Source organism: Phocoena sinus, chromosome 2 (assembly GCF_008692025.1).
Source record: "Phocoena sinus isolate mPhoSin1 chromosome 2, mPhoSin1.pri, whole genome shotgun sequence".
Lineage (NCBI taxonomy): Eukaryota > Metazoa > Chordata > Mammalia > Artiodactyla > Phocoenidae > Phocoena > Phocoena sinus.
The window spans coordinates 129,913,877-129,933,133 of record NC_045764.1 but is presented as its reverse complement, the minus strand read 5'-3'; the positions used below and the strand labels follow the sequence as shown (position 1 = coordinate 129,933,133).

Genomic DNA, 19,257 nt, shown 5'->3' with positions numbered 1-19,257 from the left:
GGAGCTGGGTCTTGGCATTGAGATAGAGATCTCTGGTAGATTTTCGCTGTTTGATATTACGTGGAGCTGGGAGGTCTCTGGTGGACCAGTGTCCTCACCTCGCTTCCCCTCCTCAGAGGCACAGGCCTGACATCCGGTCGGAGCACCAAGAGCGTGTCATCCTCACGAAAAAGAGAAAAAGGGAAAAATATATATATGTCATTGCTCCCAAAGTCTACCTCCTCAATTTGGGATGATTCGTTGTCTATTCAGGTATTCCACAGATGCAGGGTACATCAAGTTGATTGTGGAGATTAAATCCTCTGCTCCTGAGGCTGCTGGGAGAGATTTCCCTTTCTCTTCTTTGTTCGCACAGCTCCTGTGGTTCAGCTTTGGATTTGGCCCCGCCTCTGCATCTAGGTCGTCTGCGGGCGTCTGTTCTTCGCTCAGACAGGACCGGGTTAAAGGAGCAGCTGATTCAGGGGCTCTGGCTCACTCAGGCCAGGGGGAGGGAGGGGAGCGGATGCGAGGCAAGCCTGTGGCGGCAGAGGCCAGTGTGACGTTGCCCCAGCCTGAGGCGCGCCATGTGTTCTTCTGGGGAAGTTGTCCCTGGATCACGGGACCGTGGCAGTGGCGGGCTTCACAGGCTCCCAGGAGGGGAGGTGTGCATAGTGACCTGTGCTTGCACACAGGCTTCTTGGTGGCGGCGGCAGCAGCTTTAGCATCTCATGCCTGTCTCTGGGGTCCACACTGATAGCTGCGGCTCGCGCCCATCTCTGGAGCTCATTTAGGTGGCACTCTTAATCTCCTCACCTCGCGCACCATGAAACAAAGAGTCAAGAAAAAGTCTCTTGCCTCTTCGGCAGGTCCAGACCTTTACCCGGACTCCCTCCCAGCTAACTGTGGCGCACTAGCCCCCTTCAGGCTGTGTTCACGCAGCCAACCCCAGTCCTCTCCCTGAGGTCTAAGCTCTGTAGCCCGCCCGAGCCTCAGCTCCCAGCCCCTGCCTGCCCCAGCAGGTGAGCAGACGAGCCTCTCGGGCTGGTGAGTGCCAGTAGGCACCGATCCTCTGTGCGGGAATCTCTCTGCTTTGCCCTCAGCACCCCTGTTGCTGTGCTCTCCTCCACGGCCCAGAAGCTCCCCCGCCTCCGCCACCCGCAGTCTCTGCCCACAAAGGGGCTTCTAGTGTGTGGAAACCTTTCCTCCTTCACGGCTCCCTCCCACTGGTGCACGTCCCGTCCCTATCCTTTTGTCTCTGTTTATTCTTTTTTCTTTTGCCCTACCCAGGTACGTGGGGAGTTTCTTGACTTTTGGGACGCCTGAGGTCTTCTGCCAGCATTCAGTGGGTGTTCTGTAAGGGTTGTTCCATATATAGATATATTTCTGATGTATTTGTGGGGAGGAAGGTGATCTCTGCATCTTACTCTTGTGCCATCTTGCAGCTCCTAATGTATTTATCTTATGCAATTAAAATATGTTTAAAGTTAAAACAACTAAATATTGTAAGTCACCGTTAATATTACACCTCAAGTATATTTATAGTGGTTAAAAAAACTTTTTATTTAGATAACTGATTATTTCCTTATATTTGGGTTGCCATATATTCTGACATATATGCAGTTTTCACCAAGGAGGAGAATGTGCCTGGTTTCAAATATTCAAAGGAGAATTTACACTTTGATTTAGTGGGAATGGATATGTAACTGAGGTCTACAGTCTTAAATGCTACCATTCCCCAAGGAACTTAGGATTTATGTACAAGTGGTTTCATGCAGAGGCTTGCAAGAAACATATTCATGAGTTTAGAGTCTTCTTCATGAGGAAATTATATGGGACTATTAGTGTAATTTTCTTATCAAAAAAGAAGCTAAAACAGATTCCATTATGTCATTGCTTTAGATAACAATCATCAATTATTGATCAGAATTTAGAGAAATTTCTCTTAGAAATGAAAGTACAGCACTCAGTTCTTTCTAGTTGCCTAGTTTTCTTATGAATCTTTTCTACTTTGGTATAGCACAGGCTAAAGAAAATATTTTCATGGGTTACTCATTTCTCATTAAATTTATGATTATAAATGAGCTCTCAGTGCTGCCTGCTGGTGGATTTTGCCACTTTAGTAAGCTGGCTCTCCTACAGTGTTTCTCAGTCTTGTGGAAAGTATGCATCGTTTTTAAAGAAAACAATCTTGTGGTTACCCAAGGTTAACAGGGTTGATGTTCACATCACGAATATAGTGCTGACTACTAAGGTACAGATCTTTTGGGTTCAGCATACCCAGACCTCTAGGTGCTTTATGATTCAATTCTTCCATCATAGTTTTTCTATTTCAACTGCTATGAACCTTTTGTGCAGCGAGCCGAGCTATCATCTGGCCTTCAATTGTCAGGAATACATCATTTATATCAGTCTACCTTTGCTCTTTTCTCATTAGTCTACAACTGTTTAATTCAGACTTGCTTCTTGGTTATAAGGTCCAGAATATGCTATTATTTATAAAAATGTATTCAGAAACCTACAGAGATAATAGTTCTTATTTTGAATATGTATATCATAACAAATGGGAAAAGACTGATACACAAATTAATCAAAGTTTAAAAGTAACAAAAACACATTACAGAAAATACAGGAAATAAGAGAAGAAGATACAAATCCCTCATAATTATAGAACCCTAACAGAGACACTGTTAGAGGACTAGAATTTCCAGTCTTCTATTTTTTCTATGCATATGAGCACTTTTAGATTTTCTGGTTATAATGTGTGTATCATTTCACATACCTGCTTTTCTTTCCAGGCTACATATAGGACAGCTGTCTCCATTTACCTTGCCTTAGGAGTAGATTAAAAAGCAACCAATATTTATTTACTTAATCTGTATGATTAGAATCCTGTAAATCTTATAAATTACAGTTGACCCTTGAAAACGAGGGGGTTAGGGGTGCTGACCCCCTGCACAGTTGAAAATCCCCAGTCTGCTGTCTCTGCCTCAAAAATAAAGGAATTGATAAATGACCCACCCAAGGGCAGGAAGCTCAGTTTGGATAGAATTAGGACTCAAACTCTACTTCTTTTGATTCCACGTATTGTGATCTCTTGAACACAGTTGAACACATACTTTTCCCCACACTTAGTTAGTTTAAAGGTCTGTTAAATGAAAATACAAGTACTATATTTATTGAAAAAATTCATGTATAAAGTGGACCCATGCAGGTCAAACTCGTGTTGTTCAAGGGTCATCTGTACATTTGGAGTACATTTATTTACAGAACCATAGTTGTATTACATCAATGTACATTTCTGTAGTTATCAAATGTTATAAAAAGAACACAGATATATTTTAGAACCAATAAGGTATATAAGGTCTGCACTTAAACATCTTTATAATTAATTAATAATTAAGCACTATCACCTGTAAACATGTTCGTCAGTTGAATAGCATACATAACTTGAAAGGTTTCAGATTTTTAACTTGTTTGTGTATCTATAGCAAAAGAAGAGTTCACTGAAGCAGGAAACTACCTAAAAGGATGTGTTATCACAGGAATTTATTCTGAAGAAGATGTTTTGACACTGTAAGTCTGTTGGTCTTCTAATTTTAGGGAGGAGGAAGTTTGCAAAATAATTTATTGTTTGTCTTTACACAGTTGATGAAGGAAAATAGGGCAGCAACATAACTAAATTTTTAATTTCCTTCTGGGAAGATCTGGGAAGTACTACCTGGCTATTCAGAATTTTTAGATATTCAAAATTCTTCTTTAGGCTAGATGCCCTCATGGGGCAACATGGGATTCATACTACTTCATCTTCCTATAAAAGTTTTCCTCTTTGGATTCTATTACCTGTGGTAAATTCTTTTCAGTTATCATAGTTTTATGAGGAATTTTATTTCTTGAGTGTCTGGGTTTTGATTTGCCACCAAGGTCTACATAAAATCAGTTTTTCTATATTTCTCGCAGAGTTTTAGGTGACGAACGGATACTTCTACTTAATTTTGTTATTGCAGACATACACTTAAGCAGTGCTTTTTTTAGCCACTTAAGTTGCTTTATTTGTAGAATTCGGGGCTCCTGTGAACTATCAAATATTTCAGTTGCTGCGGAATGAAGGACTGAACTGAAAATTTGGAAATTATGAATACATAGCATGTTCTACACTTATGACTCATCTTCAGATGCACGTGGAGTTAATAAGCCCCAGTTTGTGTTTATTATCCTCTGACTATATTATTCCTCATTGTCATTTCTGAGCTTAAATCTTTCATCCTGAATACTGGTGACACATGCTTTTGATGATCGAGCTCCATGAAATCAGTGATTTTTTAAAAGTGAATACAGAACTCCAGATCTTTAGGGAATATGAGACCCGTTCACCTGACACATGGACAGTCACCCACTCTCTTCTAGACCAGTAGTTTTCAGAGTATGTTTCGTTTATAACCAACTGGTTATATTACCAACAGGTAATCTGAAAACTGGGCTTTCTACTAATGTTTATAATATTATAATGTCTATAATTTTGTTTTAGCATGAATTAAGCTTTTACGTGATATAAATGTGACTACATCACTGGTAATTTCACACAAGACATTTTTTTGCTATTTAGTGATTTTCTTTTAAGTTTAGTTAGCAAAAGTAGTGATAGGAGGGAGCAGATTTGGGCTCTGTTTCAGTGGAGAGAGCACAGACTGTATCTGGAATAGCTCAGTGTGAATTCTGTCTCTGCTGTTTACTGCTCTTTCATCATCAGTAAACAGAGGGTTATAGGGATGTTCTGACGGTTAAAGACTTAACTAGAAGCACCTGGTATAGTGCCTGGCCAATAACAGGCCCATTCTCATAAATGCCTGTCTCCTTGGCTCAGCAGTTTGGTGAGCAGCCCAAAAAGTGGAGAACCATTCAGTGTGTTCCGAATCCTATTTGGACATTTTCTTGATGGATAAGTTGTCTAGAAATACAAATCTGGCTAGATTACTATCTGTTGCTTTCTTCTAATCTAGATTATCAAGGTTCTTGAACTTGCTCAGATAGCCTCACATAGAAGATAAGTTTGTCTGGAAATCGAGTTCTTTTTCCCTTAGTATGACTTCCCATTTGCTGCCTCCATTGTGACTTCTTGGCCTAACTGTTCATATTTTTGATGATTTGCTATATTTGGGCTGGAAATTTTAATACTACATTTCTCCATAGGTCAAATAAATATGCTGTAACTCTTCCAGCCCTGCTGCTTGCCAGACACAAAGAAGGCAAAATCGAGAGCATTTCATTAGCTAATGTCCATGCTCAAGAAATAGTTCAAATAATAACAAATGCATCATTGGAAGTATTTGTGAGTATATTTTATAATAAGGATGTTATTTGAAATAAGAAAATCTAGACCAGTTAAAGACAGTGTGTTTTTAATACGTGATTTTCCAGCTTTTGTTGGCACAGGGCATGATGTGTTGTGATGTCAAGATTCATTGAGTTACTCTGTTTTATTATTCACCTGTTATGCATACAGCTTCTTTAGTCCACTGCCAAAAGTTTTCCTGTCCTTGGATTATTTTTATTGCTGAGATGCTTGTGGCTGATGGCCAGGTGAAGTACTCAATCTAGGCTGAAACTTGGCATAAAGCACCTAGATTCCAGAGAGCAGACTTCTGGGCTTCAGGTCCTTGCTTGTCTCCCTACTGGCTGTATGTAAGCATCTCTGTGCCTCAGTTTCCACATGTGTAAAATGTAGGTGATAGTAGCCCCTGCTGCAGAGCGTTATTGTAAGGACTAAACGAGATGGGTGTTCAGTGCTCTGTGTACAGTGTTTGGCCCCTGGTAAACACTCAACAAATGTTAGCTGGTATTATTACTTATACCATTTTAGAGCAAAATACTGTCTTACGAAAGTCCTTTTCCGATGCTTACTTTGTGTAATAATGGATTCAGGGGCCCAGCAGATGTAACCTGCATTTCTTGATTTTGGTTGTTTTGCATTAATATTAACTGTAGCTAGAATATTATAAATTTATGCTTTTCTACCTTTCTAAAGTGCCATAGGGGCACTATTATCAACTGTAAATACTGAACGAATATCCTCCTGTTACTGTTTTTTGTCATGCTGACCTAAATGATACTACATTTTAGGCTCAAAGAAATGAATGTATTCTTTAAGTTTTTTGTGACCTCAGTTCTGTTGCCTCCCCTCCCCCAATTAAAGTTACAGTTTATAATCAATCAAATCAATATTTTCAGGATGTGGTTTTCTAAATTATTTATAAAGTAACACTTTTGTCTTTAATGACATTATTAAATGACTTTCTTTAGCATATACATAGTGTAATATTTTTGGAATTATTATAAGACTTCAGCTTTTTTTTCCGAGATAATACAGGAAACTATAAAGAAGAAAATCAGAATAAACCATAACTTCTTTCACCAAGTTTAAATTTGGGGATATATTTTCCCGAACTTAAAAAAAAATTCCATGTGTATATATGTGTTTATCTTTTTATATTAAGGGATATTTCCGCCAAGAAATAAATATTTGCATATTAGTTTTTAAATATTGGCATAATATTCTTTTGTACTAATAAACCACAATTTATCTAATTTCCTGTTGGTTAATATTTAAGATGTCTTTGTTTTGTTTTGTTTTATTCTGGGACCATCCTTGTAGATAATCTTTGGGTGTTGCTATGACTATATACTTATGGTAAGTTCATAGAATTTGAATTGCTAGTCCAAAGGATAGGCACATTTTGAAGGCTTCTGACATTTATTCCTGTCTCGCCCAACGGAAGATTTGTATCATTTTACTCTTTAATCTTTGCCTAACTGCTAGATAAAAATAGGTATCTAATTGTTTTCTTTAAGATTATATTCTTTAAGGCTGAGAAACTGTGGGCAAGCTTAACAATTATCAATGTTTATAGTTAAGGCAAATTTACAACATTTTTGTTTGCAGTGTTCAACTAAATAATGAACAGCTGTAATAATATTTATTTTGCTTTTAGTTACGATCTTTTCATAAATTCTAAAACCTTCAAGTGGTTATTAAATTTCTCAGTGCTGCTTTGTGTTGGAGCTTTAAGTCTAGAGCATCAGTGACTGTGTACAGTAGCCAGCTAGCAGTAATCTGTCTCCTGGCCTACACCTAGTTACCAGAAGGACTTTGGATCCTTCCTCTGGATAGGAAAGAGGAGTGGATGGCCGGATGGCTAACATTTTTTACATAACATCGAACTTTTATTTTAATGAACCTGATGACAAATTAGTCCAGGTAAATAGTGCCCAAATCTGAAATACATGATAATTTGCTATGTAAATATCATAAGTAAGCAATGATATATCCAAGGCTGTCACACTTAGAACTATTTGTTAGGTAATATGTTTAGCACTTTTCTCAGATACATGGAGTTCCTTTTTATGTTCTTATTATGAATAAGTTAAGAATATCAGAACCCACACAATTATAGTCTCTTACATACTCAAATAGCCAAAGGTCACCTTCCAGGGACCACATTTGATGACCTTTTCTGTTTCTTCTTAACCTCTGAATAGCAATCAAAACTCTTGATTGTGCTTTTCCTTCTTAAAATTCTCTCTTCCTTTGGCTTTTGCAATTCAATCCTCTCTAGGTACACTTTCAACCCTCTGGCCACTCTAGAATTACATCTTCAACGCTTTTTTCTTTTTTTGCTATGTTTTTCTTTGGGAGACTTTATCTATACCCATAACTTCTACTGTCATACCAGCTGATGATTCCTAACTCTGTTTCTAATCATAACCTCTAAACTCACACAACTCTTAGTCTTTCTTTCCTGACATAGGAAAGAGCAGTGCCTGTCACTAGCTTGTCTTTCCACAAATTCATATTCCAGTTAGTCATCTGAAACAGGCCTAACCATGTCACTCATTTGATACAAAATCTCAGTATTCCTGAGAGCTAGAAAGCCTGTGGAGTCATTTTCCCATCTGGTTTGACAGCCACATTTGCCTCTTGCCTGCCTAAGTCTGGTATGCTCCACTCTCACTGTTCCCCAGATACTCTGCATGCCTTAACACCTGTCTGCACCCTCATGATGCTCCCTGTATCTGGAATCCCTGCTCTAAGCACACACCTCTATCTAGCAAGGTCTTATTCCTTATGCAAGGCCCAGATCAAATACAACTTCCTAAAATCACCCATGAGCTCCCCTAACTTGTTTTTTAGTTTTAATTTAGAACCAATAGGTTTCCTTAGTGTCACACATTAATTTTTTTCTTGGATCACAGCAATTTGTATACTTCTTTCCTTCTCTAAACTATGAACTCTTTGAGGGCAGGCTTAGCATCTTACTTCTTTTTGATTCAGTACCCAGCATAAGATCTTGAAGTTCTCAATAAATTTTTGAATTGAGCAGTGATGGCTCCATTGCACCAGATTCGTCAGATCCATTCTGCTGGCTTGATGAGATCTGTCAATGTTAGGAAGGGGACGTAACTCATGTAGAAGAGAGAAGATGATAGTTAATACAAGAATACAACACAGGGGAGTTTGGAGAAGAAGGGATCTAAGATTTAAATCATGAAAGAGGAAGGTGTGAAAAGAGGATTTTTAGTGTGAAAGAGAAAGAAGAAAAATGAGAATTGGCAGAGGAAAATGGTTTTGAGAAATAAGTACGGAAAAGTATGTGCCAGAGTTTGGTGTTTGGGGATGAATCGGAGGTGGTTGGCACCGTGAAAAAAATTGTTCATTTGGATTTCTAGTGTGACCCAATGAAATGGCAAGCTGGTGAACAGGATGCCTGAGCGCTAGTTTCATTCAACTCTTCCTCCTACTTAGCTGTGTGACTTCAGCAAGTCAGCTTCTCATCTTTGGTTTCCTTATCTGTCAGCAGGGGATTAGTTTTATGATATAGGAAGATTTAATCCAGCTCATAAGTACATCCAGAAGATGAATTAATAGATGTGGTACTAAAAATGGAAAATGGTAGAAGCCTTTAATATTCTAAGTCACTGCTATTTTCTTTTTTAAATTTTTATTGGAGTATAGTTAATTTACAATGTTGTGTTAGTTTCAGGTATACAGCAAAGTGAATCAGTTATACATATATCCACTTTTTAGATTCTTTTCCCATATAGGCCATTACAGAGTATTGAGTAGAGTTCCCTGTGCTATACAGTAGGTCCTTATTAGTTATCTATTTTATATATAGTGTCACTGCTATTTTTAATCCTGAATATGTTAACTTTGTTTGTTACTCTTTCAATTCTTATTAATAACAGCCTAGACAAGTTGTCTTCTACAAATATATAAAAACGTTGTTCTCTTTTAACTAATAAAAAGAATAAAAGGGTAAGATTTCTTATTTCTTACTAAATTTTTTCATTGTTATTTTAAACCCCAAAGAAATAAGAGACTTTTAAAATTTGTTTTAGCATATTATTGAATTACTTTAATTATGCTAAAAACTCATAATTTTGAAACAAAGTAAGATTTTATTAATTTTTAAGTAATCATAGATGTTAAAAGATTATATCTTTAACGCTCAGCTTATGTTTTTTTTCAAAAATTTTATAAAGATATAACAAGAATTTTATTTGTCATGTGTACGTTGGCTAGTCTGATCCAGATTTTAGCATAAGAAATTATTAGAAGTGCTACATCCTTGTAAAACAGGGAGCTCCTTTAATTTGTTTTCAAATTCTATTAGTAGTTTTATTTTGAAAATAACTCATTCTTAAGGCAAAATGGGTTTAAATTAAAAAAACTCTTGAGATTCATAGTTATTCATCAGTATAGCAAAATCTCCACTTAAATGAAAATGTTTGAAATACATTTTACAAACTAAAATTGCAAGAGTGATTTGAACATTATTTTCTACTTTATACGCTATAATTCTCCGTTTTTCTTGGTTTGTTTTTTGTTTTAAACAGCCAGAAATCACTGTGGAAAATCTTCCCACTTATTTAAGACTTCAGAAACCATTACTCATTTTATTCAGTGATGGCAGCATAAATCCTCAGCATAAAAAAGCAATATTGATGCTGCTAAAAGAGAAACACTTGGATTCACTTACCCCTTGCTGGTTAAATCTGTAAGTATATATTTTTTTTATTTTTTAATACGTAAAAGGTAAAGAAAGTATAATTATTATTAAATTTTCATTAGGGAATGAAACTCTACTTGTGGAGTTATATATTATGGGACCAATGTGTATGTTATCATGATATTTTAGTAACTAAACTCCCTCAGATTGTCTAAGATGACATTGTTTTAGACTGAATTCTGTTTTACAGTAAATTCTTTTTTTTTTTTGCTGTGTGATTTTTTTTTCCAGCTTTATTGAGGTATAAATGACAAATAAAATTGTAAGATATTTAAAATATACATTGTGATAATTTGATATATGTATACATTGTGAAAAGATTCTTCCATCTAATTATTTAACACATCCATCACCTCACATATTTATTTTATATATATAAACTTTTGGGGGGTGGTGAGAACATTTAAGTTCTACTCTCTTAGCAAATTTCAATGATACAGTACAGTATTATCAACTATAGTCATCATGTTATACATTAAATCCTCAGACCTTATTCATCTTGCAACTGAAAGGTCTGTATTCTTTTACCAATCTCTCCATATTTCCCCCACCCTGTAGTCCCTGACAACTTGTCTACTCTGTTTTTATGAATTTGACTTTTTTTTAAGATTCCACATATAAGTGATACTACTATGTAGTATTTGTCTTTCTCTTTCTGGCTTATTTCACTTAGTATAATGCCCTCAAATTCCATCCATGTTGTAGCAAATAGCAGGATTTCATTCTTTCTCATGGCTGAATAATATTCCATTCTCTAAGTCTGTTTCTGTTTTATAAATAAGTTCATTTGTATCATTTTTTTTAGATTCTGCATATAAGTGATATCATATGATATGATATTTGTCTTTCTCTGACTTCTTCCCTTACTTTGATAATCTCCAGGTCCATACAAGTTGCTGCAAATGGCATTATTTCATTTTTTTAATGGCTGAGTAATATTCCATTGTATATATGTGCCTCATCTTCTTTATCCACTCCTCTGTTGACGGACATTTAGGTTGCTTCAATGTCTTGGCTATTGTAAACTGTGCTGCAGTGAACATTGGGAGTGCATGTATCTTTTTGAACCATGTTTTTCTCCAGATATAATATGCCCAGGAGTGGGATTGCTGGATCATATAGTAGCTTTATTTTTAGTTTTTTAAGGAACCTCCATACTCTTCTCCATACTGGCTGTACCAATTTACATTCCCACCAACAGTGCACAAGGGTTCCAGTTTTTCCACATCCTCCCTAGTGCTTGTTATTTGTGGTCTTTTGTTGGTAGCCATTCTGACAGGTGTAAGGTGATATCTCATTGTGGTTTTTATTTGCATTTCCCTGATGATTAGTGATGTTAAGCATCTTTTTATGTACCTTTTGGTCATTTGTATGTTTTCTTTGCAAAAATGTTTATTCAGTTATGTCCATTATTTAATTGAATTGTTGTTTTGTGATTGAGTTGTGTGAGTTCTTTAGTTATTTTGGATATTAATCCCCTATCAGATATATGATTTGCAAATATTTTCTCCCCTTCTGAATGTTGCCTTTTCATTTTGTTGGTTTCCTTTGCTGTGCAGAAGTTTTTTAGTTTGATGTAGTCCCACTTGTTTATTTTTGCTTTTGTTGCCTTTGTTTTTGGTGTCATACAATAAATTTTTAAAGATAATTTTTCTGATTTTAAAAGTAATGGATGTTCATTGAGGGAAATTAGGCAAATACAGAAAAATAAACATTGTGTTATTTTGGCATTTTTCTTTAATTCCTTTTTCTGTATTTCTGTATTTTAAAAATGCAGCCTAAAACTTTACAGAAAATTATCAGTGCATTTACCAACAATATTTCCTGGTATATTTTCTAGATGTGTGGCTTGTGTTATTACATTTAATGTCTCTGAACACAGTTCACATATTTAGATACACTATCCATTGTTCAAAGTCATCAGATGAAAGACATTTCATTTTTAACTCATTGGAAAAAATGGGGCAGTGTACACTTTTGTTGTGAAAGTACTGTACTGTACTTTACTAACAGTACAGCCTATTACTTGAAACACAGTTTTCCCAGGTAATTATCCTTGTAGCTATCTCAGAGTGAAATAGTTCTTTCCATAATGTGGAATGTGCTGTATGTATTAGGAAAAATAGGTGTCTTAAACTTGTGGTTTCCTTGTATGAATACTTTAAAAAATCTTTTTAATTTGAAATTAATCCTGAGGAAAGAGACAATTTTATTTGGAAAAGGGGTATTTATTATGAGTATCTTGTTATTTTATAGTTTTGTAGCCATTTAATTTTTGAGCTGACGTGATCAGATACTTGACTAAACTTTGGAAGGAATGTATTGATTGTATTGAGACAAAATTGACAAGCCTTTGGACTACATTTTTCATTGAAACTCATTGGTTGCCTTTTTTCTCCTAAGAGAAATACAGTAAGTACCCTATGTTAAACTTTTTATGACTCTGGTTACTATTAACATAGTTACAGACCTCTTGATTTTTAGGACATATTTTCATAAAATAAACTTCCTGGCATGATACTATGTTTAAAGGTTAATATGTTTTACAAACTGTTGTTATTTTGTTATAGAAAGAAATATTAATTAACGTGTTCAGTTGCTCCCTTTTATAGGAAGAATACTCCCGTGGGGAGAGGAATCTTGCAGGCGTATTTTGATACCCTACCTCCCCTTCCTCTTCTTGCTGTGGTAAATCTGCATTCAGGCGGCCAAGTATTTGCATTTCCTTCAGACCAGGCTATCACTGAAAGGAACCTTTTATTGTGGCTGAAAAAATTAGAAGCAGGACTAGAAAGTCATATCAGTAAGTTTCCTGTTTTAATGTGCACAATTTTATATTTTGTTTCATGGATTTTTTTTAAACTTGAATTATCGTTCATGGATGCTAGAATGAGTTGAATTGTAATGTTTGTAAGTTTTCTAAATATTAATATGCTGATAGCATTGTCCATGGGACAGTCTCCTATATGGTAGGTATTATTACCCACAGAAAATAAGAGTCATATGAAATTTAATAATAATAGCTAACATTTATTGAATGCTCAGTAGGTGTCTGGCTCAAAGCTACGTGATTCACATGCATTATCTCATTTATTCTCACAAGAGTCATGGGAACTATCATTACCTGTAGAAGAGTTAAGTAACTAGTTCAAAGTCATATAATTAACCAGTAAATGAGGAAGCTTGGATTTCAACATGGCTCTATTGTACTCCAGAGCCAGAATTTTGAACCACAAGAAAATAGATCTTGACCCAGAATTTATAATGCTGGCTTATGACATGCCATACTCCCTATTTTTCTAAAACCTATGTGGATTTATACCTGTGGTATAGATGAGTATGTTAGTTTATATACAATTGTGACAACAGGCCTGTTGATATAATTTAAATTAGTTAACATGTAATCATCTAGATCATTAGTCTGTTGAGGAAATAGTGTGAAATTTGATGTAATGAAAAGTTTCCTAAGGTACTTCTGAGGATTTTGTTATTGGAAACCAAATGAACTATATTATAATAACATTTTGACACTGTTCATGACCGAGTTCTGGAATAAGGGTGTGTGTGTGAATATATATGTATACACACTGTGAATATATATATATATATATATATTTATATACACACAGTTTTATATATTTATATACACACAGTTCTGGTATATAAACTCCAATTCAGTGTTACACTGTCTCTCAGCCAGCATGCATTGTGTGAGTCTGTCATTATGTATATTTATATTTAATCAGATTCTTGAATTTATTTGTTTTAAGTGCCAATCATTGCAGCACACCTGTTCTTCCCAGGAGGTCTATCTACTTCATTTCTGTTAAGTTAGGCAGTTTTAACTAAATTACTGTGTTTAAATAGTCTATAAAAGGTATTTGTATATTGAAATGTAATTCACATACCGTAAAATGCACGCTTTTAAAGGATACAGTTTGATGGTTTTTTTGTATATTCACGAGGCTGTGCAACCATTACCACTACTGAATTTTAAAACATTTTCATCACTGCAAAAAGAAACCCTATACCTATTAGCACTCACTCCCCATTCTCCCCTCCCTTCATTCCCTGACAACCACTCATGTACCTTCCGTCTTTATGGATTTGCCTAATCTGGACATTTCGTATAAATGGAATCATACAACATGAGGCCTTTTGGGTCTGGCTTCTTTCCCTTAGCATAGGCTTTCAAGGACCATCCATGTTATAGCATGAATCAGTAGTTCATTCCTTTCTATGGATGAATAATATTCTATTGGATGGATATACCCCATTTTGTTTCTCCATTCAGCAGTTGATGGACATGTACATTGTCTCCACTTTTTGCTATTATGAATAGTGCTGCTATGAACATTCACGTACATGTTTTTCTATCACGTACACAGATAGCATATGGCAGTTGCCCCACTCTCTTGAATACAGCATCTTTGTAACAGGTTTTAAATTAGGAAATTTACATCCTCCAACTCTGTTCTTCATGTGCAGGATTATTTTGGCTTTTCTGGGTCCTTTTAGATGTATATATTTTTAAGTCTTAATTTTCTGAGATAATTTATTAGTTTTAACATTTTCCTAGGATATGTAAAAAAGTAATTAAATTGACTATTTTGTCTTCCATAATCTGAAAGAAGCCTTTCTATGGTTGTTATCACTCAATGTTGGCTTCTTCATTCTAGCCACACAACATAGGGGTCCTTTCGGTTGTAGCTCTTGAGCTCTTCAGATAGTCTACGTTCTCTTCTCTATCTGCATTGCTATTTTATAGAAGCAGTTGAGTGTTGTCATTTTGCAGTTGCTGTGACACAGAGGCCTCGGGGACTCTAAGTCAGATAGGATTATATGTAAGTCAGGCCAGAATACCTCTCCAACTGAATTGCTTTAAAAAAGGTCGTGTGATGTTCAAAGACACAGAAACCTGAGCTTCTGACCCAGCCTCCTTGATTACTAACTGTGGTTTTAGGCAAGTTTTTTCTTTGTTCCTTCCTTTACAACTATAAAAGGAGATTAATAGTTCCTACTCTGACTACATCACAGTTATTTTAAAAATCAAAATTAAGTATGCAAAGGCATACATTTAAAAATGTAAAACCTAAAGTGTTATTATTCTTCATGTAAAGATCCTTTCCTACAAGCAACATCCTTGGGGGCTTTGATTCCTCAACTCAAACCATTACTAGAATTCTTCTGAGTTTCCTGAGAGACTGGTATTTCTTCCATTGCAATTATGTTAATACCTCTGGTTTCCATTACTTCTTTTTATCACTGCTCCTGATCTTAATTTATTCCTGCAGCCTCTGGGAATAGGGAAGAAGCAAAAGTCCAAGCAGGACTTTTCTGTATTGGGGCTTGTCTTCTGTGCTGCCAGGACCTGCTCTCACCACACCTTGGGAGACAGATCTGAGACAGGGATGTTGCAGCCACTCTTAGAATAGCCTGAATCTGTAACATGGTGCCACCAGTCCCTGCCTCACCTTGCTTGCTGCACATCTTAATTTCTGTGAAACTGTCACCACTGGCTATTCTTACTTGAGACTTACACTTCATTTTGTTCAAGTTCTCTGACCTTTCTAGGCCTTGGTTTTCTCACCTATAAAATTGGGATAATAATTGTACTTTCCTCGTAGGGTTGTAAGGATTAAATACATAATGCCTGATATATAGTAAAGCCTCAATCAATGTTGGCGATTATTATTATTATCATTACTAATTTGATAATAATGTCTTTATTGCCCATATGTGATGAGAGTACAGTTTTATTTGTAACTGAAAACATTAAGATCTTTATAGAGCTCCTTCAGGAAATAATTAGCAGAATTAGGATGTCCAGTTTCAGGCATATTGTCATCATCTCAGACCACTAGGCTGCAGTGTTTACCTTAAAAAATAAATACTGCAGGGGCTTCCCTGGTGGCGCAGTGGTTGGGAGTCCGCCTGCTGATGCAGGGGACACGGGTTCGTGCCCCGGTCTGGGAGGATCCCACATGCCGCGGAGCGGCTGGGCCCGTGAGCCATGGCCGCTGGGCCTGCGTGTCCGGAGCCTGTGCTCCACGGCGGGAGAGGCCACAACAGTGAGAGGCCCGCGTACCGCAAAAAAAAAAAAAAAATAAATAAATAAATAAATACTGCTAAATCTTTGCTGTGCTTTAAATTGGACTTAAAGATGCTTTATCTGCATGTTGCAAAGTATAGTTATTCTTACTTCTTACCTAGTCATTATATTCAAGAAACTATTTTATCTGTTTGTCACTTTTGAGTCTGCTAACCTGGCAACACTGTAATTTGAAACATCAATTACAAGGGTAGCCTAAAGTTAATACCCTGCTGATGTACCATGGATTTCATATAATTGAGTCTGAGTGAAGAAATCATATATCAATAAGTAGAGTATAGATATACATATATATTGATGCAGATTTTCGTTTGTGCTTTAATCTACTCTAGGAAATTAAAGTTTCTTAAAATGTCCTAAGCTTTTATTTGATTTATGAGAGATGCTAAAGTTTTTATTTTTGAGCATTACTTTCTTTTCATGTACCAATGCATAGATTCTTTCACTGGAATTTATTTTTTAACTGTTTACTTTGCACATTTCCTTATATATAGTTTATTTCTCAAATAGTATTTCAAATAGGCAACTAAACTCTGAAATTGTGTGAAATCTGTTTTCTAAATGGAGAAAAGCTAGTTTATCTCATGTATATGTTGTCAGCGTAAATTCATTTTCTTTTTTTAATGACCAATGTTTTAAAATAATGTTAAGATTCACTGCCATGATTCCAATCACTGTCTGTTAATAGTACAGTTGATTCCATAGCAATTTTAAATGATTTCTTGCCTATAATTATTTTTATAAAATGTACTTTTTTTTTCATCAAGTATGTGCAAAGGATGTTAATCAAATCTTCCAAAACAGAAAATGCTTTAAAATGTAAGGAGATACTTGTCTAAATAATAAATCTCTATGTATGTTCCAAATTTTTTTTCTGAAATGTTTCATAGTTATAGTTCTTTGGGATAAAGACAGGGATAGGGAGGGAAGCAAGAGACTTCTTCATTTTAACTTGTCCCTGGCTGTGTGTAATCTCATTACACATATTGCTATTTTTTAAAACCTCAACAAGGATTAACAGGCAGTGAGATTATGGGCCTTTTGTGTTTTTCCTATTAATACTTATCTTTATTTAAAATAGAATGGCTTGTAAATGTAATATATGGAAAATGTCTAATAGTGACAAATGTATCAAGCTTCTTAGATGATGATAATAAAATATAGCTTTGCTCAGATAAGGAAAACTGATAAGACCTTTACTCCTACAAATATATTTTGCAAAATAAAACATTTTCTAGTATATTCATGTGATGAGATTTTATATGTTCATCTTTAATCCTTGATTCTATCTTTCTTCCAGAAATTTTACCTGCTCAGAAATGGAAACCTCCTCTGCCTGCTTATGATTTTCTAAGTATGATGGATGCTACAACATCACAGCATCCTACTAGGAAAGTTCCTGAGTGTATAAAAGAAACTGATGTGCAGGAAAATGATAAAGAACAGCCTGAAGATAAATCAGCAATCAGAAATGAACCTACTGGAACACTGAGAACAAAGCATTGGAATAGAAGTAATTGGTTTGAAGAAGCCAAAAAACAATTCAGGCATGATAATAAAGAATTATGATGCTCAAAAGTCAGCTAATTTCATAGGGCTGTGGAAAGCTTTCTGAAGTCTTTTTGGCTTATTTGATAGACTTAAGAATTTATTTCATTAAAAAGTAATACTATCTCACCACTATTATTCAACATAGTTTTGGAACTTTTAGCCACAGCAATCAGAGAAGAAAAAGAAATAAAAGGAATCCAAATCAGAAAAGAAGAAGTAAAGCTGTCACTGTTTGCAGATGACATGATACTGTACATAGAGAATCCTAAAGATGCTACCAGAAAACTACTAGAGCTAATCAACAAATTTGGTAAAGTAGCAGGATACAAAATTAATGCACAGAAATCTCTTGCATTCCTATACACTAATGATGAAAGATCTGAAAGTGAAATTAAGAAAACACTCCCATTTACTACTGCAACAAAAAGAATAAAATATCTAGAAATAAACCTATCTACGGAGACAAAAGACCTGTATGCAGAAAATTATAAGACACTGATGAAAGAAATTAAAGATGATACAAATAGATGGAGAGATATACCATGTTCTTGGATTGGAAGAATCAACATTGTGAAAATGACTCTACTACCCAAAGCAATCTACAGATTCAATGCAATCCCTATCAAACTACCACTGGCATTTTTCACAGGACTAGAAAAAGAAATTTCACAATTTGTATGGAAACACAAAAGACCCTGAATAAGCGAAGCAATCTTAAAAAGAAAAATGGAGCTGGAGGAATCAGGTTCCCTGACTGCAGACTATTCTACAAAGCTACAGTAATCAAGACAGTATGGTACTGGCACAAAAACAGAAATGTAGACTAATGGAACTGATAGAAAGCCCAGAGATAAACCCACACACGTATGGTTACCTTATTTCTGATAAAGAAGGCAAGAATATACAATGGAGAAAAGACAGCCTCTTCGATAAGTGGTGCTGGGAAAACTGGACAGCTACATGTAAAAGAATGAAATTAGAACACTCCCTAACACCATACACAAAAAATAAACTCAAAGTAGATTAAAGACCTAAATGTAAGGCCAGACACTATAAAACTCTTAGAGGAAAACATAGGCAGAACACTCTATGACATAAATCACAGCACGATCCCTTTTGACCCACCTCCTAGAGAAATGGAAATAAAAACAAAAATAAATGGGACCTAATGAAACTTCAAAGCTTTTGCACAGCAAAGGAAACCATAAACAAGATGAAAAGACAACCCTCAGAACGGGAGAAAATAGTTGCAAATGAAGCAACTGACAAAGGATTGATCTCCAAAATTTACAAGCAGCTCAATATCAAAAAAACGACCCAATCCAAAAATGGGCATAAGACCTAAATAGACATTTCTCCAAAGAAGGTATACAGATTGCCAAGAAACACATGAAAGAATGCTCAACATCATTAATCATTAGAGAAATGCAAATCAAAACTACAATGAGATATCATCTCACACCGGTCAGAATGGCCCTCATCAAAAAATCTAGAAACAGTAAATGCTGGAGAGGATGTGGAGAAAAGGGAACACTCTTGCACTGTTGGTGG

The 19,257-nt window shown here is 35.6% G+C and overlaps 1 protein-coding gene across 2 annotated transcripts in view; it reads left to right on the top strand.

The window, feature by feature from the left end:
• Positions 1-19,016, top strand: part of TXNDC16 (thioredoxin domain containing 16) — a 120,289-nt gene extending 101,273 nt beyond the window's left edge. For both annotated transcript variants that reach the window (XM_032624689.1, XM_032624690.1), the window contains 5 exons: positions 3,468-3,552; positions 5,167-5,305; positions 9,871-10,031; positions 12,656-12,846; positions 17,456-19,016. In XM_032624689.1, the coding sequence (XP_032480580.1) occupies positions 3,468-3,552; positions 5,167-5,305; positions 9,871-10,031; positions 12,656-12,846; positions 17,456-17,724 (845 nt within the window). In that variant the 3' untranslated portion in view covers positions 17,725-19,016. The remainder of the gene's footprint in view (positions 1-3,467; positions 3,553-5,166; positions 5,306-9,870; positions 10,032-12,655; positions 12,847-17,455) is intronic.
• Positions 19,017-19,257: the final 241 nt, after the last annotated feature.